General features: G+C 37.0%; 2 protein-coding genes across 4 annotated transcripts in view; one reads left to right on the plus strand and one right to left on the minus strand.

Annotated features, from left to right (window-relative positions):
• Window positions 1–23,472, plus strand: part of NCBP1 (nuclear cap binding protein subunit 1) — a 36,340-nt gene extending 12,868 nt beyond the window's left edge. For 2 of the 3 annotated variants that reach the window (XM_068974484.1, XM_068974485.1), the window contains 18 exons: window positions 277–398; window positions 1,337–1,406; window positions 1,876–2,091; window positions 4,850–4,947; window positions 5,680–5,743; window positions 7,318–7,428; window positions 8,140–8,204; window positions 9,722–9,784; window positions 10,010–10,084; window positions 11,971–12,074; window positions 14,218–14,340; window positions 15,269–15,371; window positions 16,183–16,276; window positions 17,090–17,193; window positions 18,833–18,947; window positions 20,193–20,321; window positions 21,107–21,220; window positions 22,914–23,472. In XM_068974484.1, the coding sequence (XP_068830585.1) occupies window positions 277–398; window positions 1,337–1,406; window positions 1,876–2,091; window positions 4,850–4,947; window positions 5,680–5,743; window positions 7,318–7,428; window positions 8,140–8,204; window positions 9,722–9,784; window positions 10,010–10,084; window positions 11,971–12,074; window positions 14,218–14,340; window positions 15,269–15,371; window positions 16,183–16,276; window positions 17,090–17,193; window positions 18,833–18,947; window positions 20,193–20,321; window positions 21,107–21,220; window positions 22,914–23,027 (1,884 nt within the window). In that variant the 3' untranslated portion in view covers window positions 23,028–23,472. The remainder of the gene's footprint in view (window positions 1–276; window positions 399–1,336; window positions 1,407–1,875; window positions 2,092–4,849; window positions 4,948–5,679; window positions 5,744–7,317; window positions 7,429–8,139; window positions 8,205–9,721; window positions 9,785–10,009; window positions 10,085–11,970; window positions 12,075–14,217; window positions 14,341–15,268; window positions 15,372–16,182; window positions 16,277–17,089; window positions 17,194–18,832; window positions 18,948–20,192; window positions 20,322–21,106; window positions 21,221–22,913) is intronic. The other variant, XM_068974486.1, reaches the window with a different exon arrangement.
• Window positions 23,473–23,757: 285 nt separating this feature from the next.
• The window catches only part of XPA (XPA, DNA damage recognition and repair factor), a 38,980-nt gene continuing 35,058 nt past the window's right edge, over window positions 23,758–27,679 (minus strand). The window contains exon 6 of the mRNA XM_068973775.1: window positions 23,758–26,639. Within this exon, the coding sequence (XP_068829876.1) occupies window positions 26,491–26,639 (149 nt within the window). The 3' untranslated portion in view covers window positions 23,758–26,490. The remainder of the gene's footprint in view (window positions 26,640–27,679) is intronic.

Here is a 27,679-nt window from a genome sequence, read left to right on the forward strand (position 1 = left end):
AAAAAAAAAAAAAAACAGATTAATAGATATTACATTATAAATTCTTAATATCTGAAAGGTAAGCCAACTGGCATAATGGTCGATCCTCATGACATATGTATATTAGTTAAATGATTCTGCCTAATAAGATTAATATATCTGAAAATGCTCTGAATGAGCCGACGTCTTCATTAGCCCTATAAATAGTGTCCATAGGATTTCATTCAGGAATAAATATGATGTGAATGAAACTTCACTAGCACCTATCTTAAAGGCACCTTTTAAAAACTTCTTCAGGTGCGACGGGATTGGTACGTGTATGCATTTCTGTCGTCCTTGCCCTGGGTTGGAAAGGAGTTGTATGAAAAGAAAGATGCAGAGATGGACCGAATCTTTGCCAGCACTGAAAGCTATCTTAAGTAAGGGCACAGCAGCATGGTAATGGTTTTGTGTCCCCTTAAGGTTTTGCCCAGGGAATTCTGTTTTAAGTTTGGTTTTCTATTAATAGGTACCTCTTTGGATATTGTTAATATCTACATAGTTACAAATAAAGCTGAAGAAGTCTAAAGATAAAAATTTGCTTTCTTATTACACTAAGCTACCTTCAGTATTTTTTAAATGTTTTATATTTTTCAAAAGTTGTAGTTTTATATTTAATAATATATACATGTTTGCAAAAGAAGAATGAAAATAAGAGTGTGAATGTTCTAACATTTGAATATATCCTTCTCTCCTTTTATACAAGTGATGCTTCAGTATACAGATTGTTCTTCTATGCACACTTCCTTTTCCCCCCTTAATACAGTTTGGATTTGTTGTGTAAAATATTTAGCTCTACCTCATTCTTTTAACAGCTGTACAGTATTTGACTCATTTAATGTACCATAATTTCTTTAATTCGTTTCCTGTTGGTAGACATTGAGCCTATTGCAAGTCTTTGGCTATTTTAAATTGCGTTTCAGTGAATATCTTTGTACGTATGTCTTTGTGTACATGTGCAAATGTGTTTGTGGGTTATGTGAATTTTTAGAAATGGCATTACTAGGTTGAAGTGTCTTAACAGTTCTAATTTTGATAGATTGTTTAGTCAGATTGCCTTCCAAAGAGATTTTACTCTTCCAGATCTCTTCTAAAGTGATTGATTATTTATCAGTTAGCCTTCTGCCAGCAGTGTTTTCAAAACTGTATTTGCCTACATTTTGGCAATACAATACATTATCAACGATTCTGCCATCTGACAATTTGGCAGGTTAAAATGTTACACTCCTGTAATTTGCATTTTCTTAATTATGAAAGCAACTGAACATCTTTTCATGTTTTTAAAAACCTAAATGTAGATTTTCATTTTAACTCTTAGAAGACGCCAAAAGACTCATGTACCCATGTTACAAGTATGGACCGCAGAGAAACCACATCCGCAAGAAGAGGTAAATTGACTTTAGTCTCTTGTGATAGATACAAGCACAGTCAGAGTAGATTCTTAATCTCTGACATACCCAGTCATCCCATTTGTATACCATAGCTATGTTTTCACACTTCATATCAGGGGTTTAGCTCCTCATAGCCCTAGGCATATAGTGTATTTTTAATAAATATTAGAATGTCCTTAGAACATTCCCTATTCTCTGGGATTCCAGATATCATAGAGTTGATGTATTTTTTACTTAAATGCCCAATTGGAAAAAATAAGGTATAACAGCCCCAGACAGACTTTGTAAAGTAATTAAAACGTGTACAGAAACATAGCACTATTCTTTTGTAATGTGTTTAGTAAGTTAGCTTGCTTTTGTACCCTGTATTTTAGAAAGTAGTAGATTTTTGGTTTTGTCTAGTCAAAATGTTATTTCACCTAGCCTCCAAATATCTATTAATTGTTAAAAATTAATCTGTCTTTAGTATTTAGATTGCCTCTGGGCCCAGATTCAGAAATTGAAAAAGGATCGCTGGCAGGAGCGGCACATCCTAAGACCTTATCTTGCCTTTGACAGCATCCTGTGTGAAGCACTGCAGCACAACCTGCCTCCATTCACACCACCTCCTCACACAGAAGACTCGGTGTACCCAATGCCAAGGGTCATCTTCAGAATGTTTGATTACACAGATGATCCTGAGGTATGTGCATGGTCAGCAAAGGTTTCTTTCAAAGGGCCTGTGTTATGTTGTACTTACGGTTTCATCTTGTTAGAATTATGCCTGCAGGACATTTCAATTTTGAGTCATTTGTTGTCTGAGAGGGTCAGTGGCAGTGAGGTTAACGTCTAATTCAGTGAATGGAGTCACCTCATTATGTAAGAAATCATATTTAGCTTGTATAAATGAAGAGACAGCGTGGTGTACAATCAAAAAGTATAGGTTCAAGAGCCAGGTTGGTTTGGGTTTTAATCCCGATTTAGGCATATCTCAGCTGTGCGATCTTGAGTGAGTTATTTACCTTAGTTTCCTAAATAGAATAATAATTAGTATATAGCTCACAAAGTTGTAATGAGGATTAAATTGTTAATATACACACATAAGGTATACAGAATGATATATGACACATGGTAAGTGCTCAGTAGTGTTTAAAAATCCCAAAGATAAGTATAAACTGACTTTATAGTTCTTAAATATATATATATTTTTATTATGAGGTCAAGTTGTTGATAGCCTTTATCCTTTAGCAGATTAAAAAATGTATAATTTTGATAATAACATTTAGTATAAAAATTTACATTTTAACTATGCTTTACTTTATGCCTTTGTGTTTAAATGACTGTGTTAACTTTAACACCCAAGCAGCAAGCATAGTGATCACTGGATTGGTGCTGAATAGAAACTCGCCTAACTAAAGTGCCATGTGGTAGTGGTGGTGTAGTCGTGCCTGACTCTTCATAACCTCGTGGACTGTAGCCCACAAGGCTCTCTGTCACACCTGTTGCTTGTACGTTCCAGTCAGCATAGAGCAGAGTTCCTCAGCCTCAGCACAATTGATGTTTTGGGCTGTGGAATCCTTAGTTGTGAGGCTGTCTTATGAATTGTTTGATGCCTAGAATTCTCCCTGGCCTCTGCCTTTTAGGTGCCAGTAGCGTGTCAGTTGTGACAGCCAAAAATGTCTCCAGAGATTGCCAGATGTTCCTTTAGGGGCAAAATTGCCCCTGGTTGAGAACCACTGGCGTAAGAACCCATATTACCACCTAAGGTCAAATTTGAGTTTTCTTCCCCTGCCTCTCTCTTCTATTCTATGGAAAGTTGCTTTTGATCAGTGAAATTTTAGTGTATGTATATTCTATCTTAGAGTTAATAGTTGTTGGGTAATGGGTTAGTCAGTTGCTCAAGTCATGTCTGACTCTTTGCAACCCCATGGACTGTAGCGCTGCCAGGCTCATCTGTCCATGGAATTCTTCAGGCAAGAATACTGGAGTGGATTGCCATTTCCAGGAGATCTTCCTGACCCAGGGTAATCGGTTATAAATACAGAGTTATCAACTTGCTACCCACTTGCAGTATTCCATATATAATAAAATGCTTTTAGTCAACTTTATGTAATGGTCTAATTAGGTGTATGTAATTGGAAGTCTACTTTACAATAAAACTATTAGAATCTTTGTGATTAGGTATTTATTTGTGCAAAGGGAACATTAGAATAGGACATCAAAATCTGCCTCTCCTGTACTGTTTGTAATTGCCTCTGTGATGTGCCCATCATCCTTTGCCAGAAGAGCATAAATATACAAGATATCTTAAGAGGATTTGGTTGTTTAGTTCTGGTCTTTCAAAAAGAAGTTTGTTTTTCTTTTTTGATTAGAAATTATAAGGTAAAGTAAAACTCACCATTAAAAGTCTACAGTGGTCACCAAAAAAGGAAATAAAAATAAACGCATTGAACCTGTTTGCTATGCATATTTTTAAAAATTAAACAATACATAGATAGTGTTCTTTAACCTTTTTAAAAACAACACAGTGTGGATATCTTTCAACATATATGTGATTTTTTTTTATATCTACATAGTGTTTTAAATAAAATCTCCCCCCCTCCATGTGTGTGTTTTAAAAAAAAAAAAAAAAAACAGTGTGGATATCTTTCAACATATATGTGATTTTTTATGTCTACATAGTGTTTTAAATAAAAATTTCCCCCCCTCCATGTGTTTGTTTTTTTTCCAGTTTTATTTTTAATTTATTTTATTTTTGGCTGTGCTTAATCTTGTTGCTGTGCAAGCTTTTCTCTAGTTGCGGTAAGTGGGGGCTCCTCTGCTGCAGTGCTTGGGCTTTGCATTGCAGTGGCTTCTCCTGTTGCGAAACACAGATTCCAGGGCATGCAGGGTTCAGTAGCTGCAGCACATAGACTCAGTAGTCGCCGCCCCTGGGCTCTAGTGCTTGGGCTCAGTAGTTGTGGTGCACAACAGTAGTTGTGGTCTTAGTTGCTCTGCGGCACGTGGGATCTTCCTGAATCGGGGCTCGAACGCATGTCCCATGCGTTGGCAGGTGGATTCTTTACCATCAAGCCACCATGGAAGCCCCCTCTCCATGTTTTTTATGGAAGTAATCCAGTCTCATTGTGTAAAAAAATAAATCAAGGACTAACAATATACAAAAAATTATTTAGTTTGCATTTAAGTTAATGATTTAGTTAGTCATTTAAGACCTGAGGTGGGCAGAGACAGTAGTGTCAGGTAGAAGAAGAAAAACTATAACTGATGTTCTAGTTCTCTTGTAGGTAGGTGAACACAGAAGTAAAATTTGTTGAAATACAGAGCTTTCACGCTTGTGAACTTTTATTCTCAGAATCCAATATAAAAAGTATTGGAACATAATAAGCTCTCATATATTTTGTTAAAGAAAGGAAAACTATTTTGTCTGGCCCTGTAGTATATAGCTGTCATTTTGATTCCAGGGTCCTGTAATGCCAGGGAGTCATTCAGTGGAAAGATTTGTAATAGAAGAGAATCTTCACTGCATCATTAAGTCCCATTGGAAGGAAAGGAAGACTTGGTAAGATGCTTTTCATGGTACTTTTACTAGTGTGGCAAAAAAGTAGTAATCTTGATGATTTAGAAAGAGCAAAATATATGTTAAGAGTAAGAAAGTCTTCCTCTTCCTGGTTTCCGGCTCACTACAACCAATTCCGAAAACACTTGACTTGCTTTCTGGCAGCACTTCAGCTTCAAATAGTACTTTTCTGGATGCTATATAGTACTGTAGTGCTTTATAGTGTTATGCATATGATGCCTGCTCTTTTATGTGGATATTTTCCATATGTTCTGGATAAATTAATTTGAGTGACAAGCTATTTTGGGGATGAATGTTGCAGGAATAAATGAATACTAATGGTTTTGCTCTGTTTCTTAGCAGTTAGACATCAAGCTTTGGAAGTTTATTTTTAATGTTTTCTAAAACCTTGGAAAGTTTTAGTTTGGATTTTAAGATGGAAAGGAATATAGCATTTTGGGGATAGTCTACCATATAAAACTATTTAAGTTAGTAGATCTGAATGTACTTCCTTACTGTTATTTACATTCTTTCTGATCTTTCAAGGAGTTTTGGATATACATTAAAGAGTTTCCCTTAGGGTAGAATTTGTGCTGTAGTTAGATGAAGTAACTGAAATCTAGAACATTTCAGAAAATATTTCCTTTATATCTACACACACTGCTTTTGAAACTGCTTATTTGGTTTTTCATATATCTGTGTATACTCACTGAACTTAAATTACACTTTTTCTAGTGCTGCACAGCTAGTGAGTTATCCTGGGAAGAACAAGATCCCCTTGAACTACCACATAGTTGAGGTATGCATTCCAGATGGAGCTTGTTTCAAAGTCTCAGAATCTTTCTGTTGACTGTAAAGTGCAGTCTGCTTTTGGCCTTTTGTTATTGTTCTTGCTGCTTGTCAGATAATGAAGATTAACAGAGAAAAGAGGAAAGTGCTTTCAGTTTTGGAGCTCTGTTAACCATGTTAGTCAAGAGAAAAGAGAAGGTTAAGCCCAATAACCAAACAAAATTTTGAGTTGCCTATAATTTATTGATTTAGTATGTCTTCATTCATGGATAGTTATCATGGATACTGTAAGTTACCTCTAACTCTAGCAGTACATTGGCCACTTAACAGATGTGTGTGTGCGTGCGCATGTCTGTGCTCAGTTGTGTCCAACTCTTAGTGACCCCATGGACTATAGCCTTCCAGGCCTCCTCTGTGCATGGAATTTTCCAAGCAAGAATACTGGAGTGGGTTGCTACTTCCTTCTCCAGGGAACATATGTATAAGCGGCTTAAATACATTATAATAATCTTTAGGCAGATAACCCATTTTTTAACTGTGTTTATCTGGTTTCTTACTACTAGCATACTCTGGACTAGTATATTATTTACTGTATCACAAGGGTAGGGAAATACGAATCCTTATTTATTCTTAGAAATCAAAAGAGCCAATTGTTTTGGAAGTGAAAAGAATAGATAATGCTTTTGATTCCATATTAACTCATACAGTTGAACACCTTATAGAAATTTATTTCCCCAAAAACAGTATTTTCACTTGATACATGAGTCAAACTGTCAATTATATTATTCCTTTATGTTAAAACCCTCAGTGTGAACATAATTACAGTGTCTTCTTTAATTCACTTTTTATTCATACTCTACCAGTGTGAACAGTGGTGTAGTGCATCTGTGCACTGTAGATAAACAGTGCATCTGTTCTGTCTTTACAAAACTTGAGAGCATGCTTAGGCTACTGGATTTCACTCATTGACATGTCAGTTGAAGTGCAAAACGTAAGTCACATTTTAAAATCTGCAAAATGTTTAGAAATTCATACAAAAGTGTGGGAGATGGGAGTGAGGAGGAGGAATGCAAACTAGGCTTTAGAAGTCTAGGTATGTGGCCCACAAATTATATATGGAGGATGAAAACAAGTCTCTGAACAAGAGCATGGCCAAAATGTCTGGGACTACCAAAAAGGTAGTAACTGTGCAGAATGACTTAACTATCTTCTGATCCCATCCTCAGAGTCTACAAAGGGCTTTTATTTCTTATAGAGCTGAAATTCTGATGGCTCTATGAGTCCCTAGTAAACTACCTCCCTGAACTAACTCTGATACTTTCAAAGTTGAAATTTAATTCTCTGGAAATAGCAGCTAAGCATTAATTTTTGCATATTCTTATTGATTGAGTTACAGAGATAAGAAATCTTTATTATGGTATTCAATCATAGGTCTTTGTGTTTTAGAGAGCATAGTTTTTAAGGTTAAAAAGTTACTTTTCAAAATTATGAATATCACAAAATTTAGAACACTGAGGTCTTTCTAAATAGTAGAAGTGCATGGATCGCTGTTGAATTGAGTGCTGACTTGTGATTCCCTTGTAGGTGATCTTTGCAGAGCTGTTTCAGCTTCCAGCACCGCCTCATATCGATGTGATGTACACAACACTTCTCATTGAACTGTGCAAACTTCAGCCTGGCTCTCTACCCCAAGTTGTATCCTTTCCTTTGTTTTTTAACGTCCTCTGTTTGGCCTGGCTTTACAAGATTATTAAATATTTCTGCTGGTGGGTTTAAATCACTTCATGAAAACAGTTTGGCATTTCTTTAAAAGTTAAAAATCACATATACCATACAATCAGCCACTCTACTCTTTGTTGACTAAGAGTATTAATGTTAATAACTTTATGTGTAACAACCGCAAACTGGAAACTGTCCAAGTATCCATCAATACATGAATGGATAAGCAAATTTTGTTACAATTATACAATGGAATACTACTCAGGTTGAAAAAAAAAAAACACATTTTCAATGCAGGCATCAACATGAGTGAATTGCAAAATATATGTTGAATAAAAGATGCCAAACAAATATGAATGGATAGTATATGACCCCATTTACACAGAATCCTAGAAAATGCAAATAATGTAGTGACAACAGACCAAGATTTGCTTGGGGGCATAAATGGGAAGAAGGGAGGATGGATTATAAGGAGAATGTAGCAATTTTGGAGGTGATGTAAATGTTTATTATCTTGATTTCACAGGTGTATACAGGTCAGGTGTTATTGTATATCATTGATACCTCAAAGAGCAGTTACTTGAAAATTACTAGCCATTTCATGGACTTCTAGGAAATGTTATTCGTTTTTTCTATTACAGATTTATTTTCAAAGAGAGTATAGTTTCCTTATCCTGAAATTCACAGCTTGCACAGGCAACTGAAATGTTATATATGCGTTTGGACACGATGAATACTACATGTGTAGACAGGTATAGTATTGCCCCCTCTTTTTTTTTTTTTTTAAATATTTGGCTGCAGTGGGTTTTAGCTGCTGCATGTGAGATGCAGTTCCCTGACCAAGAATCGAACCCACGTCCCCTAAATTGGGAACGTGGAGTCTTAGCCACTGTACTACCAGGGAAGTCCCTGCCTTATTTCTATAGTGTTAGCAGCTTCTACTCCCTGTACTTTATAAAAGTATTTGATCAGAAAAATTTTTGCCCTTTTAAGAATTTCCAAGTTGGTTTTTCTTTCTTGCCTCCTCCAAATAATCCTATATATAATAAAGCTCATACTTGTTGTAATATAGCATTTCACTTTCTAGTCTTAATTTTCAATGTGAAATGATACCCATGCTGAAGTTTTCTTTAATTTCATTGCTTATTTGTTTGGTGCTTTGGTATGGTTACACTTTCCCTTTGTAATTAGGTAGGTAAGCTTTTAAAATAGACTTTATGCTAATTCATATGTAGAAGCAGAGTCTAATCGCGTGTATTTATTATGTTTATATATTATGTATTTGTTTATAGATAGTGTCTGTTTCTAAAATAATTAACTTCTCTATAACTACAACTTCAAGACTTGGTTTATACAAAAGACCATATTGGATTTTTATAGCTGTGTTGATTGGCATGCCCACTATTGTCTTTTGGGTGAAATCTTCCTGCCTCTGTTAGCTAACATGCTCTCTTACTCTGTCACTTTCCCAGATTAGCTCAGAACAGATAGTGCATATTTTCCATAATCTGTCATGTCCATTGTTGAAATGCAATATTTGAAAACTATCAGAAAAGGCTACCCTGTGTGTTGACCTATTATCTTGAGTAGTTTTAATGATTGAAATTATAGGGACATAAGGGATATGCTTTAAGGTGTCTGCTGAGGTTTTTCCCAGTCTAATTAATAAACTGCCGGTTGCTCTGGGCATTCCAACTATGCCATTCATTCAGCAAGTATTTACTGGGCTCTTAAACAAATTTCACAGTATTATGTAGTATACTAAAGTGATCCCTGTCTAGTTAGATCAGGGGTGTCTTTTAAGAGATAAAGGGGCTTTGATGGTACGTTTTGTTGTTTGTGGTAGAAAGGGCCTGGTATGATAATGAAAGCCTGCGCTTTGGCTCTTGCATTTATAAAATGTTTTTGATCTTTTTTTTGCACCTCACAGCTCTGTTTCACTGTCAGTTAAATGGAATAATACATCCCTCAGCAGTTACTGTGAGACATTATATAATATAAACATATATAAGGTTCTTGATATAAAACAGGCACTTGAGTTGTATCTGTTACTCTCTTGAAAAGGATAGCACTGTTAGGAGGAGTGAGATGGGGACTGTTATTTTTTTGAAATAGATGAGTTTCAGGATTTGCACAGAGGGTAGGTGGCAGGAGAAAGTAACAGCTGTAGGTAGGGTGAAAATAGGGTCGTCTTTGTCTGAAGAATTATGTGAATTCCTATTATAAACTGCAACCATTCATCCTTTTCCATCCCCCACCCTTTGTGTAGGTTTATTAATTGGTTTTCCCATCATCTAAGTAACTTCCAATTCCGTTGGAGCTGGGAGGATTGGTAAGTAATGTTATCTCTGTCTTTTCTCTACAATTTACCATTTTCAAAAGTAATATTTAAAACTATAATATAAAAGCCATCTTTTTTGTGATCTGAAAGATTTCGTTTTATATATATATATAAATGAAATAATCTAGGTAGAAGGGAACTATTTGCAGCTTAATACAAGGTAGATATAGGTGCAGATTATGTGTAAGAACTTGTAAAACTATATTTTGTCATTAGGTCAGATTGTCTTACTCAAGATCCAGAAAGTCCCAAACCAAAGTTTGTAAGAGAAGTTCTAGAAAAATGTATGAGGTAAGTTCTTTGTGTTTTCTCCTTAGCTTAGGTGGTCTCATTTCTGTGGGGGAGGTTTCCCTTCTCTGAATGTATGTCCAGAATATCATTTTTAAAATCCAGGTACCTATCTTTCTTCCCTTTCAGATTTAGGCTGAGAAATTAGGGCAGCTATGCCGTCTGGATTCTATGTGAATTAAGTCCAAAAGTTCATTTTTGTCAAATATACTTCGAAATAATTTCAAATTTTAGGAAAGTTGCCACAGTAGAACTCTGTATCATGTTCATCTAGATCCCCTAGTTAACATTTTACTACATTTGTTCTAATGTCTAGTGCTTTTTCCCTCTCTGTATAATATCTACCCTTTATATTGATCTTTTTCTGAACTTTTTGAAAACAAGTTGCAGATATGATGTCTGATCATCCTTTAATAGTCGGTGGTATGTTTCCCCCATACAAAAAAAAAAACTTCTCCATGACCAGCACACAGCCCTCCAGATCAGGATCTGAGCTGATACAGTAATACCACTATACAATCACAGATGCTGCTGAAATTTTGCCAACCATCCCAACAGTATTTTTTTCCTTTCTGGTCCGGAATTCTATCCAGGAGCATGTATAGCATTTAATTGTCATTTTCTTCTGATTCCTTCACCTTGAACTGCTATTCTTTCTTGTTCACATCATTGTCAGTTTTAAAGAATGCGGGCCTTACTTTGTTGTGTCGCCTTGGTGCATCCTCATGACTCAAGTCTCGCATTGTCCACCACTAAAGATGTTAATCTTAATTATATGGCCACGTCAGGCTTCTCAACCTGAAACTCCCCATTTTTCCCTTTGTAGTTGATTAATATTTTGTGGGAAATATCCTGAGGTAACACTCCCGTCTTACATCAGATCTCCACTGCAACTCGTACTTTTATTTGCCACCACTATGATGATCCTCAGGTGATGATTCCCTTTTTCTGTTATTCTTTCTACATTTATTAGTTTGCTTTCTACTGTAAGAAAGAGCTTTCCTTTTTTACCTGTTTATTAATTCCTATGTTTGTATATCAGTAGAGACTATTTCATTCAGTGGATTATAATTCATTACTGTCATTACTAATTTGATGCTTAAATTGCCCCTGATTTGTCCACTGGGAGTCCTTTGTGCCTTCTGTGTCTTTTTTTCCTTTCTTTAATGTTCTCCCTCCATTCATTGAGCATTTTCTTATTTCTGGCACAGATGTTCTGGGCTCTTCTTATGTTTCCTGGCCCCCTTCCTGGAATCATCTATTCATTCAAAGAGGCGGAGTTTCTTTTAGTGGAGCATGGTATTTAAGTAGCAAGGTCTGGACACTTGATGTGTTTATTGCTATAGGGTGTTACTGGTTTTCCGCCCTCTAGATGGACAAGCATAGTGAATATCTTCATGCACACATATACCCATACATACATAAATCTGTTTTTATATCCACCTAGATGTGTGTGTCTTTCCAGTTCCAACCCAACATATCATTTTTCTTCCTAGCCTTCCCCTTTGCCATGATTTCTAAATACCTTGGCAGACATTAAGAAACTTGTCTCCCACTGTCTTGATAAGTATTCATCTATTACAATATAACCAATCTCCCAACCATACAAACTGTTTCCTTCACCTCATCCCACCCTACCATCACCACCTCACATCCTTGGCCATCAGGCTTGTGGACCCACTGGCCCACATCTCAGTACAAACCAGAAAGTTCTGAAGAAGACGTGAGTTCTGGTGTGCTGGCCCAGACAGGAGTTAAAACGACTTGTTGCCCCTTTACTTCTTGGTTGTCAGCTGAGTGCAGGGTGTTGATCTTCTGAGTAAAGTGGGATATTACCAAAGAATGAAACTGATGAATGGTATTTTCTGAGGCTTTTATTTATATTGTAGGTTGTCTTACCATCAGCGTATATTAGATTTTGTCCCTCCTACCTTCTCAGCTCTATGTCCTGCAAACCCAACCTGCATTTACAAGTATGGAGATGAAAGTAGCAGTAAGTAATGAATCCTCTGTTTTTCAAAGGTACTAATGCAAATATTAAGTCAATTATCTAAGGTGGAGAAAGTGAATTATTTCTCTTCTTGGGTTTATATTTTCTCTGTTTGAAAGGTGATTTCTCACCAGCCTCTGTTGTTTTATTTGCCCTGTCATAATTTTAAACATTTACTGTGATTTCCTTAGTTACTACTGTCTTGTAACTGTTTTTAATATTGTTTATAATGTTTTATTCATGACATTTTAAGTGTTGTTAAGTATAGCAAGATGAATTTATAGCCAGAACTTACTAAAATGAAAGTATGTGTTTGTCATGGCAATTCTGATTACATGAATCGATTTATCATCTGCTCACAGTACAGGCGTGGGAACGTAGGTGCACATAGAGGCTGTGTTTTACCTGCAGTGTGCCTCTAGTCTAGAAGTAAATTCTTAAACATACTTTTCTTACTTTTTGGTCACGCCACTACTGAGATTTGCACTGTAAATCAAAGGGACTGTTTAATTTGATATGCCATACTGTGCTTTACACTTACTGGAGGGGAAGGTTGTGCACCGGTGAGCAGTGGTGGAGGCAGGTGTGGAGTTGCCGTTAGTCTTTTTCCATGGCACTGTACTCAGCTCCTCTGTGAGCCTTCCGCTTCGTGTTGTGTAGCAGTTCTTTGTATCTTAAAACTCACTCCTCTCCCTTGCTTTCTCATACTGCACCCCTGCTTCTCCACCTGCACTTCAGACTACACCTGTTTTCCTTGAAACAGAACTCGGTTCCAGTGCTGCATATTCCGTTTGCTCTGTTACTGTGTCACTTATTCCTTAAAACAACTCTTGAGAAATAGGTATGTTTTTAACACCAGTTTTACAATGAGGGAATGGCTTCAAAGAGGTAAAGCCCAGACTTAAATACTGAGCAGCTTTGTTCTTGATCACTGTGTTTTCTGCAAAAAGCAGAGCTTGATGTGGTACTTAGAAGTGCCACATTTTGATTTCTGCTTTGTACTGGCTCAGAGAACCATAAGATACAGTCTTTGATATCAAAGAGTTCAGACTTCTGTTGAACACTGAGCTTTCTTTTTTCCCCACAGAAATAACTCAGCCTCCAGCCTAGCGTTTAAGGCTCACCTAAACTGTTGTTTCTACTTGACGATTTGTCATTTCCACTCCAGCCAAGCCCACTTTGTTTTTTCCATGCTTCTCATTCTTGGTTTTACCTTTGTTTGTACCATTATCCCTTTCTGTTCTCTGATTCCTGTTCTCTCTTCAGGATCTAGCCCAAGCTCCACTCTTGTAAATATTTTCTTAACCTTTAGCAAGCCAGTTTCGTGCTACTCTCTGGCTACTTTTTATGTGAGTATCTTGGTTCCTTATCTAGAATGTAGACTTGTTGATGGTGGAGGATTTTTCTTCCCTTTCTCTCCCACTTTCAAGAAAAGTACAGAGCACATGTGAATTGTTGGAACTGACTTTATTCATTACGAGTGCTTAGTAACTCATATTCTGTATCAGAATTGCCTTTTTTTGCTACCTCTTTGTCTACCTTACATTAAAAGTAGATTTCCAGTTGCTCTGGTGATGCCGTACAACATGTATTAGCACAGATTGTATACAGTAAGGACCTGACAGATACTAACCAACAGTAACCATGTGGAGTCACAGCACACAAGCATCTGGCTTATGCAGATTCACGAATGTGGATTCAGCAAAAGAGAAAAGCAAAGAGTCTGTCTTAAGTTGGCAGCCTGCACCTTGTTCAAGCCCAAACTTAGTTTCCACTGTATTAGGGAAAAGGAGGATCATTGACCAAAATGAAAGAGAAATACATTGATTCTCAGCCTTTCAGCTTAGCGGCCTAGGGATTTGAGACCATCAAAGGAGAGTTGCAGCTGTGTTTCCTGAGGAAGATCCATACCTGCCTCACACTCTGAATTTTAATTATCTCCATGTTCTTAAGGAAGTGTTGAGACAAGAAACCTATTATGCCTTATTTTAGGTGAAAAGCCATTGACATATTGAATGAAACTTTCATATGTGATTATCTTTATACAGAATAAATATTGACCTTAGGATGGAGAGTACTCTGTTGTTAAAGAAAGTAATTTTTAAAAAGTTTTTCAGTTATTTAACTCTTTGCATTCTGTGCTTAGACTCTCTTCCTGGACATTCGGTTGCCCTCTGTTTAGCTGTTGCCTTTAAAAGTAAAGCAACCAATGATGAAATCTTCAGCATTCTCAAAGACGTCCCTAATCCTAATCAGGATGATGATGATGGTAAGGGAATTAAATATTTGTTGAATGGAACTATGTATGGGCCAGGTTTAAGTAGAAACATAATTCTCATACAGTGTATTTGTTTAGCCTGACAGCCTGTCAGTTATTCCCCAGAACACAGGTATCTGTTCCCTTAAGCATTGCCTGCTTTCACTCTAGAGAGGTTCATGCACAGGAAGACTTGGTGTATTATAAAGTTGGATGTTCTCTCCAAATTGAACTGTAAGTTTATCATCAACGAAAGATAAGACAAAAAGGCATGAGAGGGACTTGCTTTGTCATCTATTAAAACATCTTGGAAACTACAATAACTCAAACAAAAAAAGACAAATTAGTGAAACAGATAAAGTCTACTGGGACAACGGGGTAACCATTTAGGAGGAAAATTTTGTTAGATCTGTACATAATGATGTGCAGAGAAAAATGACTTGAAATATTAATGGTGTTTAGATTATTACTCAGATTTTGTTTAGATTTTCCTAAGAAATTTGTATTATGTTAGAATATATTTAGAAAGTATAATTCAGAATGTTAAATTTAGACATTGTCAGACATCTTAGGACATGGACCTAAAGTGTAAAGGGCTTACTGTATTTTTCTCTTTTACTATTTATCTTGCCACCATGTAGAGAGATAAGAACAAAGAAATCTATGTGGTATTTGTAAAAAGAAATGGATCATATAGAAGAATTTGGGAAACAATCCCCAAAAACTTCAGAATTAAGGTCATGCTTAGTTTTATATTTTGAGTATATGCAGTTAATCAGTGAGGGTCTTTTACTGTCTGTTAGTACTCTTGAGACATTGCTTGAATGTGGGACTTAGTATTTGGATATGAGTGTGCCATGTGTTTAGCAATACAGGTTAGGGACCAAAGAATTGCTATACTTAATCTTCCTAATTCTCTTTACTGTGGACTGTTGCTCAGATGAAGGATTCAGCTTTAACCCACTGAAAATTGAGGTCTTTGTACAGACTTTGCTACACTTAGCAGCCAAGTCGTTCAGCCACTCCTTCAGTGCTCTTGCAAAGTAAGTACAACCAGAACACACATGCTCTCTTGAGGGTTTAAAACTTTGCTGGGTGAATACCAGGGTGTAGTAGTTTCTGCCTTAAGATTATTGAATATAAAGATCTTAATAGTATCATATAATTTGATACAATGGGTTTTGGTTTGTGGTAGCTAAAATCCCCATCCTATGGCTCCTGTCTGTGGTTTGCACCTATATAAAAAGTGTACATTTTTTCACATAAACCTGTAGAGAAACAAACACCTGGGTCCATAGGACAGTCAAAAAGTTCCCACCTTGTCCAAGGATCTTCCTAAAAAGAAGGTGAGCAGAATTGAGAGCCAGCTGCATTTTTGGGAGCCACCCAAAGGTTGACATCTAAAGACAGAACTTTTTAACTCATCATACAGTCTAAATGAAGAAAGAACATACAGGTATTCTTCCCAGTCAGGCAGAGAAACTAGACTCCTCACCCCATCTCAACTTCTAAGTCTATGAGACTTGCAGGGCTCCCACAGAAGATGCAGGCAGAATACTATACTTGTGTTAGGAGACTATTCCTTAGCCCCCATCTATCCTTAAGTACACAGTAAACTAGAGTCCTTGGATTGATAGATAGTATTTTGTAATTCTAAGCTTTTGAGACAAATGCCATACAAACTGAATTCCTAATCATACCTTTTATATTTGTTAATGGTTAATCATGTTTGCTTATTCTGTATGTATATACTGCACTGGAAATTGAGTAACGTTGTAAAGCTTTGAAAATATTAAGATCCTCAATAAGTTTATATGTGCTATTTCTGCCCCCACCCCCACCAACCATGAAAAGGTTTCATGAAGTCTTCAAAACCCTAGCTGAAAGTGATGAAGGAAAATTACATGTTCTAAGAGTCATGTTTGAGGTCTGGCGGAACCATCCACAGGTAAAAACTAATTAGATATGTTGAGATGCTGATTGTATAGGTATAAAAAGAAGGCACTTGATATCATTGTTTTAGTTTGTAGAACATGAAATTTGGCTGTGCCCTTCAAACAGTTTTTAAATCTATAATTTTAGTGCTGTGAAAGTAATGATGCTTGAGTCATTCTCTAAAGAGCAAGTGTTATGATTTGGTTTGATATTATAATATCTCAACACATTTTAAGTAAGAATGCTTATTTCTTGGAAGGTTCTCCAATTGGGTAGGAGATAGTTCTTTAATCTATCCAGTTTCTATTTTTAAACAGGCCCCAGATTTCTCAAATCTCAATATACTACTGTACTGTTTTAATACCATGTGTTATAAAGAGGCATTAAAATAAATTTTGGAGTATATTTAAGACATTTTTCATGATAAAACTTTAGGATTAACTTTGACACATTATTAACCAGGATATTTTTGCACTAACTAACGCTTGTGGCCAGCAGTTTATTATATAAATGAATACTGAAATATCTACAGTCAATAACATCCAGGTAACAAAAGATGTGTTACTAAATCTCTGGTCAGTATGTCTTAAGTATTAACATCCAGAGTTTCTTTTTGCTCAGTTTTTGTGTTGTTGTTATATTCTTACAAAAAGTACCAGAGCCAAGCAGAAGGGAAAACAAATCTTGAGACCTAATGGTCAAATTGTTCAGTTCCATAGCTACTGAATGTTCACAGCCATCCTATTTTAACTTTTGTAGCAGTGGGATTATTGTGGCCTACATATAACTGTGACTTACCTGAATAACTTCTTTCCTGTGACTATAGATGATTGCTGTACTAGTAGATAAGATGATTCGTACGCAGATTGTTGACTGTGCTGCAGTAGCAAATTGGATCTTCTCTTCAGAATTATCTCGTGACTTTACTAGGTAAAATGGGTTATTTTACAAAGTTCCTATTCTCTAAGAATTCTTATACATGAGCTCCAAATTCTGGTTCAGACCAGGTTAATACTAGTATCATAGTGGTCCACTCTGGACTCGGCAGGGTTTCTTGCACAACGGAAGTACACACAACCAGTCTGGTTGCAGTGTCTCTTAGGGACACACATATAAGTTGAATTAGGACTTAAAAGTAGAAATGCTTACAAAGGATCCAAACTGTTGGGCAAAGAGATCAGGCTGTATGTCAGGATCTCAACTAGACAATGAGACAGGGCAGGAGTTCACACTAAGAACTGGCAGAAATCAGTCCATTGTAGATTAAGTACACATTATGGAGGGACTGAGGAAAGCCTGGTGGGCACCTGAATGCCACTGGGGGAAGGAGGTCTCACCTTAGTCATAAAAATCCTAGATATAATACACAGAAAATTCTCTCTCGACTCATTCCCCCTAAAGGAAAAAGACTTCGTTAAGTTTGGTTCTTAGACATGAAGCAGAGTCCACAGGCTTTATACCTGATCAGGGCTAGGACAACAGGAGTTGACACAAAATAGGAAACCCATTAACTTGCAAAGACATAAATATCCATCACAACCTTTATCCTCTTCACTGTCTTTGTTATTGGCTTAGGGCTCTAAGCTCAATCTTTAGGGTGAAGGAGTGTGGTCTAAGATTATCATACCAGCCAAGTTGGCACTCAGAAATGAGAGCAACAGAAGGATATTCTCAGATGTGCAGCATCTCAGAAAACCACTCAAGTATGTGTTAGCCATCATCCTTAGTGGTTTACGTCTGCAACTCTAACTCTGCAAAGCCTTTCTGACCAGCTGACTGATGCAGAGTTAAAGTACTCTGCTCCTTTAACCTGTTTGCTAACATTCTAGACCTTGTTTTATAATATTCCACTTAAACTGTCATCATCCAGATTAAAACTTGTAGAAGGAAGTACTCTTCTGTGCTGTATATCCTGGGGTTAGGAGACATGATGTTATAGACACAAAAAGAAGTTAAGAAGCTACTTAAACACACTGATATTTATGCAATAAACATTTAAAGCACCTACAGGTGATCCTGGTACTTGAGTAGTTTGAAAAAGTAGTTGACATAAGTATCTCATTCCTAAAGGCCCAGCAGTTGATAGCTATTATCAACTAATGAGGTTCTTTCATGTTCCAAGAGAATTGGCTGAGTTTGTGCTAGTATAAAGCATGTGAATGAGCCTCAGATTAGGTTTCCATTTCAAAAAAACTACAATAAATAGTGTTTACATTCAAAAGAGAGAAAAATGTATTTTTGTTTCTAGGGTGTTTTTTCTGGTTTGCCATTTCACTGACTATGTATACATACATTCTATGTGTGTCTAGTAGGGGATGGAAATAAGAAAAATGACAAGGACCCAGTATTGCCTTCAGGAAGCTCATCTGGATCTAAGGGGTAGAGCTAGATCGTGTGCATGATTGATTGTGCAAGAAAAATTATATTGCTGGAGAAATATACCTTATTCTGCCTAAAGAATAGAAGGCTATATCAGACCTTAAGTATGTGTAGATTACAAAAGTTAAGAGGTCTTATTTTCTTTAAGTATAGTTTAACATACAGTAACCAAATGCCTTATTACTTTAAGATTGTTTGTTTGGGAAATCTTGCACTCCACAATTCGTAAGATGAACAAACACGTACTCAAGATCCAGAAAGAGCTAGAAGAGGCTAAAGAAAAACTCGCAAGGCAACACAAACGGGTAAGCCTTGTGTCGACTATAAATAGTCAAAGAAAATAATATAAGAAATCATTGAGAATATTCATTGCCTTGATGGGAGCTTTTTGAGACCAAATCATGCAGAGCTGTTTGTAGAAATGGAGGAAGGGGAAGGACTGGTGCCTGCTGCTCTCTGTCGTTTTCCTGCATGGTGAACCTGTTAAGCAAGCCACAAAGCTTACTTTTTCCATAGTTTACCATCCTGTTGCCTTCCCAAAGGAGAAGGAAGGAGGACACTGGTGTTTCTATAAAAGTTTCTGATTCAAGAGGGAAAGAGAAGACTCATGGTGTTCACCCCTTCCCTGGTACGGGGGTGGGGAGGGAGCAGGGCAAGAGGAGACAGTCTTTTCCGGGCCCATAAAATACTCCTCGTATTATTAATATGTTTAGTATTATAGCCATCTGGGGCAGCAGTGAGCTGGATGTATTCCTGAGATTGAGCAGATAGTACTGTTGTTCTTCATGACAGTTTTCCAGTGTTACACACATTTACCAGAAAAAGGTAAAAGCAGGTTTGATGACTTACACAAACCTAAGTCACTGTTAAGGTAAATGGCATCATCCCGATTTTATACGTGAACCTACTCCAGAGACTTGACTTCACACCACCCTGTTCTCTAGATATGTGGTGTCCATATGATAACCACTAACCACATGTAACTTTAATAAAATTTGAATACAATGTAAAATTCAGTTCCTTAGTCACACTAACCACATTTAAGTGCTCAGTAGTCACGTGTGGCTATTGTGAGGGCAGTGCAAATTTATGTTAAAGTTTTGTGATGAGAGGTTCCCAAGACCCTAGCCCTATATTTCTCCTAGGAGCAACAGTTCAGTGTTCAGAGTTTACAGCAATTTCATAAAACCACCATTGTAAATAACAATAATCAACTGTACATTTTACAAAGCTGTTTTCATTTTGAATGAAGACTATGACATACATTTCCTCCTTGAGTGGACTGTCCTGTAAAAGGCATAAGTCATTCTGCTATATAGGAAGCCCAATGCCATTACCCAGGACAAGTGCCACTGAATTTCCCTGGCCTAGATAAGCACTTACTGGACTTCGGATGTTTGTTTGCCTGTATGTTTGGTTCTTTTCTTGTGGAATAGAAGTCTTCAGATAGTATTTGACCAGACACAGTAAAATCCTCAGGTCTGCTTGTTGGGGTTTACTACCCTGGAATTCTAAATGGTTGTTTCCTTTTGTTCCTTGGCATTCTGTAGCGAAGTGATGATGATGACAGAAGCAGTGACAGGAAAGATGGGGCTCTTGAAGAACAAATAGAAAGACTGCAGGAAAAAGTGGAGTCTGCTCAGAGTGAACAAAAGAATCTCTTCCTTGTCATATTTCAGGTATCGTGACTTGGGACATTGATAGGTTCAAAAAAAACAGTTTATTTCTTTAGTTTTAAAAGTTTTTAATCATTATGAGTAAGGTCTTAAATGTATAAAAATTTACATAGGAAATAAAAGTTCACTAATCGGAGGTAATTCTGTTGTTAGTTACCATGTATATTTCTTCTTGCTTAAAAAAACGGGGGATGCTGTTATTAAGTACTTGTAGATCTGTTTAGATGATTGCTTTCCATCCTGAAGATTTTTGTGTATACATTCCTGTTAACATTTCTGATTATGTCCTTAAAGCCGCGTCTAAGAAAAATTACTAGCATAAGTAATCTAAATATTAAAGGTTAGGTTATTTTTGTATTGTCAAAAATGATGTGCTACTCACCTCATCAGGCTTCCCAGGTGTCTCAGTGGTAAAGAAGTCTTCCTGCCAATGCAGGAGATGTGGGTTTGACCCCTTGGAAAGGGAAGAGCCCCTGGAGAAGAAAAGGGCAACCCACTCCGGTATTCTTGCCCAGGAAATCCCGTTGACAGTGGAGCCTGGTGGGCTACAGTCCATGGGGTTGCAAAAAGTCAAAAACAACTTAGGGACCAAAGACTAAACAACACATGTTATCACTGGTCTGCCTTTCACACTTCAGTGTTTATCGAATCATGAAAGTCAGGGGTTCACACCACAAAGATAGGGTGAAACAAGCAATACCTTTGAGGTCTCTTGGTCAAAAGTGTGATTGTTTCTGAAGTATAAGAATTTTTACGAACACCTCTGGAACTTTGTACCCTATTTCCAGCGTTTTATCATGATCCTGACCGAGCACTTGGTACGCTGTGAGACTGATGGGACCAGTGTGTTAACACCATGGTATAAGAACTGTATAGAGAGGCTCCAGCAGATCTTCCTACAGGTTTGTGGAAAACTTTGATTAGGATAATAAACATCACTGTTCTCAGCCATGGGAATTCTCTCCTAGCTCAGTTAGAATGCAGTCTGTAAGTAATAGAGCTGCAAAATGACATGACTTAAGCAGTGGTGGCTCAGTCAGTAAAGAGTCTGCCTGCATTGTAGGAGACCCAGGTTTGATCCCTGGAGAAGGAAATAGCAACCCACTCCAGTATTCTTGCCTGAGAAATCCCATGGACAGAGGAGCCTGGTGGGGTCGCAAAGAGTCGGACACGACCAAGCCACTAAACACAGCACATCCTCAGCCACAGGGATTCTCTGTTTTAAAAAAGCATCAAAGTTGTTAGGTTATATGGTACCTGTAAGCCCTTTAGTTAGTGTCCATTTGTTCCTACCATTGCTCATCAGAATATTTAGGCTTAAAATTGGCTCTATATCACTCAGACTCCTAATTGCCATTCTTTTTGTTGGAGAGCCTAGCTGTGACACAAAATAGAAAAATGCTAAGGGAAGAGTAATAAGATTTTAAGAACCTCTTTAAATCCAAAGCTCAAATGATAACAGTGCTTCTGGAGGCACTATTAGTAAGTTCCCTGAGGTTGTTACAGAAAGCAGACCGCAACACATACTCTGTTAGATTTAAGTTAGATTTGAAGTAGAGTGGTATCTTCAGACACCAACACCCCAAGCAAATCCTTATCGGTTTGTTCTAGACAAGAGTGATTAAAGCAGAAGGCTTAAAGGGAGAAAAAAGTTCCTTGAAAAATCTAGAGTAAATTTTTTGTTGGAGGCTTATTTATTGTCAACACCCTGATCCTATAGGAATCTGAGTATATTAAAGTTTATATATGTACATATAGAAGAGACTTTGATTTTCTGACAATCTTTTCCAGTTAGGCTCAGTAAGTCACTGATTTTCAGTAAGACAGATAACCTCTATTTTAAAAGATAAAAAACAGTGAGGTTTGGGTTTCCTGTTTTGTGGAATACTTAACAGATCACTGGGTAATTCTGAAATATAAATAGGTTAAATATTTTTTTCTTAACACATCTCTTTGCTTAATGCCCTAACCAAAAAATGGAATGATTTCCAAAATTTCTTCATAGTGCATCCCTTGTCTGGGCAACTTTTAAAAAGTCATACTATATACTCTGTCCTAATTAGGGGAAGGGCTTCCCTGGTGGCTCAGAGGTTAAAGCGTCTGCCTGCAGTGCAGGAGACCCGGGTTCAATCCCTGGGTTGGGAAGATCCCCTGGAGAAGGAAATGGCAACCCACTCCAGTACTCCTGCCTGGAAAATTCCATGGACTGAGGAGCCTGGTAGGCTATAGTCCATGAGGTCACAAAGAATTGGACACGACTGAGCGACTTCAGTTTCAATTAGGGGAAAGAACCAGCTGAACTCATCTAGAATAGTAGCAGGTGGTGCTGCCACTGCCATGAATTATAAATTGCATAGAAACAGACCAGAACTGAATTTTTAAATTATTGACCATCGTTTTTTTCTTTTTCGTTTCCCCCTACATTTTCTCCATATTTGGGCTTTCCAGGGTTATTATTCCTAGCAGCTAAACCGCTTTTTTCTCTACTCTTTCGCATCACTCCACAACGTGGGTAGGCTTTAGGGGAATGTTTGGGAGATTGCTTGTGTACTCCCTTTCCTAACCTAAACATTTCCCCCTTTTCTGTGTCTGCAGCATCACCAGACAATCCACCAGTACATGGTGACCCTGGAGAACCTGCTCTTCACTGCTGAGTTAGACCCCCACATCCTGGCTGTGTTCCAGCAGTTCTGTGCCCTGCAGGCCTAAGGGTCATTTTTTTTCCCTTTCCTGTCAAGATTTTTTTTTAAGATCTCAAAATAATCTGTCTTATTTTTGATTGTTTGAATGCTTGCTTTCTTGTAGCATCCTGTCACTTTCTAAAAGAAACAGAGAGAGGACAGTGAAGAAATATGGTATTGATTACCCTTAGTTTCCCCTAAAAAGCAGATATTCCCTAATGACAGTAATGTGATAATGCATAGGATGTATCATATATGTGACAAATACAACTTTTCTCTGATATTTTTTTCTCCTTAAGGCACAAAAGATAACTAATTTGAGGTATGTGAAACACTAGAGGGTCAAGCTTATTTACCAAGTAGTATATAGAACTGATGAATTTATTATCAAGTAGCATAGCTTTTCGCAGCTCATGGGTAACCTAACATGGCTGAAATAAAACTAAAAATGTTTTTTAAACTTTGGTATTTCATGATTTATCATCTCAGTCTACTTTAGTGATTTCTTTGTAAAATACCTCCATCTGAAATTTTCTCTTCAAAATACTTTTAATTACTGTAGTATTTTTAAGATACTATTTAAAAAGTTACTAGAGTAGCAATTCCTAAATCTGAACATAAATCACCTGGGACTCTAAAGTTAGTTATTTTTAAATTAATATTAAACCACAGTCTTTCAAACACAGACATATCTGGTAGTTCTTAAGGCTCCCAGGTAATTGCAATATGCAGACAAGTTTTGGAATTATCATCTTAGAATATCTGATCTCAAACCTGAGACAGATCTGTCCAAGCTCATATAGTGAATTTCGTGTTAAAGTGTGACTTAAAAGTAGCTAGACTGACTAATGCCTAGTGTTAGATGTAGGTTTGGATTTTATTTCTGTGGAATCAGGTCCGAGTAACTAATTCCTAAACCTGTTTCCTATATGGTGTTGAGGCTTAACTAAGATAAGAAAAGTACATTGTAAAATAACAAGGGGTTATCTGACATTCCAGATTTCTAGCATTTTTAGTTTTTATTTCATTGAACCTTTGAAAAAATTTAGCAATAATCCCACAACTGAAGTAGCTTTGTTCATTTATACAATATAGGTGTTTTTTTTAAACTTAGTACATAAGTTTATGGTGCATAATATATGGGGTCTCTTTGGTTTACCATATACTTAGTGGCTACAGAATATAGTCTACTCAGTAGATGGAAATTCCTAGGATTTTAAAACACCATACCATTTAAGACAAAGAATCACAAGATTAAAGCTGCATGGCAAGTTACTGGCAGGGAACTAAAAGCCAAGCGCTTAGCTAAGTGTTCTTTTGTTTATACTGTTCTCCTTCCCACAAACTATGTAATTAGTTAGAAATGGCTCCTGTCCTCAAGAAGCTAAAGGATAACCATTTAAGGCTCTGGTAATTCTGACCCTAGGCTGCTTTGTAATCCTTTCATAATGTATTGCAAAGTGTGGCTTCTTATACTTTTACTTGATCCACCTCCTTCCTCTTAGACCCTCTCTTCACGTGCTTCTAACAACTGCTCACTAATGTGACCCTGCTCTTACCCAGTCTGGCAAACTAGGTATATGGAAAAACCAAACCAGAGATTGAATTCTGAAGAAACAAACATTCAACAATCGCTCTCCCCACAAATGAAGCTCACAGAGATAAGAACAGCACGTCACACTGTACATCGTACCTTGCAATAAATCAATATGCTCTTAAACTGCACTGATGCCATTTAACATGCTTTTGTCCAAGTAAACATAATTTTTGTTTTCCTTGACTCTAAAGCTCACAGGAGTTACTCAGAAAGCAGTTCAAATGAAGATAAAGTTTGCTTGCTTTTCCTGGAAAGTACTTAGCAGTGATTTCTATGACTTATTAACAATTCAGTTATATCTGAAAATGAAAGATGAGGACAGAACTTGGCGACCTGAGTAGAGCATATATGGCTGTCAGTGATATCTGGACACCAGAACTGTCTTAGATTGATGAAGGTAAAGAGTGATTGACTGGAAGCCCACCTCAACTAGACAAGTCGTAGCTATACTGGTCTCGATAATACATGCTCATTAATAACTTACGTGTCATTTGCTATAGATTTGCCATATTTAATCATGACAGTCATTAGATTTTTTATTATGTCTATGTGACAGATAAACAAGCCCACTGAGTAACTTACCCAAGGTCCACAGCTAGTAAATGGAATCTAAAACTATGTCCATGTGGTGGTTCAAGGGTTCCTTATCTCCCAATGCAGTTGTCAGCAGCCTGAACCCCTAGTTACTTGCCGGAAGCTTTTTATTTTGTCCAAAGAAGGTCTTGCTGCCCATTCAGAATCTATTTTTACTGAGCTGTAATATTCAGCATAGCACATGAAAAAAATCAATATTCGAAAAACGTATTAACCATTTCAGTATTGAATACTTATATAGAGAACAGTTAGTAATGACAGTTTCAAGTCTTTGGCTTTGACTTGTTTTGACTTTTGCCCTTCTTCAAGCATAATCTCCAAGAGCTGATCTGAAGAAAAACATGAAAATGTATAAAAACTTCCTATTTGTTGCAGTAAGATAAAAAGTCCTGTCAAAGAACAACTTGAAGTTATCTTGAATTTGTTTTTATCAAAAAAAAAAGAATGCATGCACCCTGTTAATCAAGCACTTGGGATCAATTGCTCTTACCAGGTAACTACCCTGTAATCCTTTTGACAAGATAGGGTAATATTTGACTATTTAAACTTGATCCAAATGTCTGGGGTGATGTCAGGTTGTAGGTTACCATTCCTTTAGAAGTGCTACATAAACATAGAAGCAAGCTGTTTTCCCTCCCAGGATTACATGAGAATACCTGTAAGGCACTTTGCATAGTGTTTGCATTACATACAGAAAATGCACAGTGAATGTTAACAAGTTATTACCTTTGATCAACAGTTTAGCTGTTTTTCTATTTTACCCTGATTTGAAAAGGCATATCCAGACAATGATCCTAAGATCTATCATAAACCCTAAGGATACAGAAAACTTGTCCCAGCAAAGCTCCCTCATACCCTTAGAGACAGACATGGTCTAGAAGACCTGGCCCAGGGTCTGGGGTGCAGCAGTCTACCACCATCCCTGCTGGTTCCTGGGATATGAATCCAGCTCGGCCAGCTTTTGCCTTTACTGCTAAAAGCTCTTCCTTCTACTTCAATCCAGGGTTTGGCTTGGTCGCTTATTTCTCAGTTTTAGCTCTAAGCTAACACTTTAAAACCCATTCTATTGCTCAGCTCCCACCCTTATTATAGAAAAAAATGGTCACACACTTAGTGTTTTGCCCACCAGACCTGCTGGACCTTAACTGAAACTTGCTGTTAAGCCATAACATCATACATAATTATTGGAGCATTATTTATACAAGTGTTTCATTCATTTATGAAGACTTTACATTTTGGTGAATTTTGAACAGGACCAATCTAAATTTCCACACTGTAGAACAGGTCACTTAACTAAACATCACATTTTCTCATATGTCAGTTCATGGCCACACACAGTACAAGTCTTCCGGTACATGTCATCCTCTAGGTTTTCTTCCGCCCCATACTCATGTTGATGAGCAACTGTTTGCTTTTTCCATACACTGCTTCTTACTGCTCGCCGTAATTCTAAGGAAAAAATAAAAGCCAGTTGTTCAGTGGTGCTATTCAGCTGAATTAAAAATCCATTGCTTTTCAGCTGTGTTTAACTAAATATGGTTTATGCCTTAATTTTATAACAAGTCAAAACTAATGATACAGTTTTGGCAAGCCTACTTTCTTAGCTCACTAGTTTGGTCTGTGGAATCTTTCAAGTCACTGTTGGTTTTAGTTTGAAACAGGAGGTTCAGAAATGGGGTAAGTGGATTAGAAGAACAGCAAGAAACTAGATTCAGAAGACATGCAAAGAATAGTTTAAGCAGCTGACTATGGAAAACAGGATGCCAAAGAATGAGAGGGGAATCAACTGGGATGACTGAGGATAATGATTTAAGTTCCTTACAGTCAGGAGCTACTTCTCTAAGAGGCAAGTCAAACTCTGCAAGAAAACTAGAAAACCAAGAACCCAGCCACTCTGCTGATGTTTCATCTTAGAAAAGCTGCTTCTGCAACTGACCTTAATATCTACTGAATTCTTTATTTTATAGAAGACAGCAGTATTTTAGGAGACAAACTGCTAGTAATTGTTACAAAGTACAACAAAGAAAAGAATCACTGGCTATTAAGAGCTGGAAAGAACTACAGAGTTGTTTTACTTCATTTTATTTTGCAGGTAGGAAAACTGAACAAAGATATGAATAGCAGGGGAACCCAGGTCATGTATTCCAAAGTTGAGAACTTTTCCTACTACGTCATACAAAACAGCCTTTTCACAAAGGAAAGAATTGTGTTGGATGTTCTGAAAAGCAACCAGGACATTCTAAAGTTCACACTGCATGTTACCTGAGGAAACCAAATGCTTTGTGTTCATTAGAAAATAAGCTAATAACATCTCAGTTTCTAGTTTAATGAATAAAAAGCAAATTTCTTCTACTCTGACCAATGATCCAGCATTGTCTTGTTGGCTGCCCTACCTAAGGGAGAGTATGATCATTACCTTCTATAATCTCAGCCTTAAAAATCAAAGTATACCAAGTAATCATACATTTTCTTTAATCCATTTTACTATA

The sequence above is a fragment of the Capricornis sumatraensis genome, chromosome 6 (assembly GCF_032405125.1).
Source record: "Capricornis sumatraensis isolate serow.1 chromosome 6, serow.2, whole genome shotgun sequence".
Lineage (NCBI taxonomy): Eukaryota > Metazoa > Chordata > Mammalia > Artiodactyla > Bovidae > Capricornis > Capricornis sumatraensis.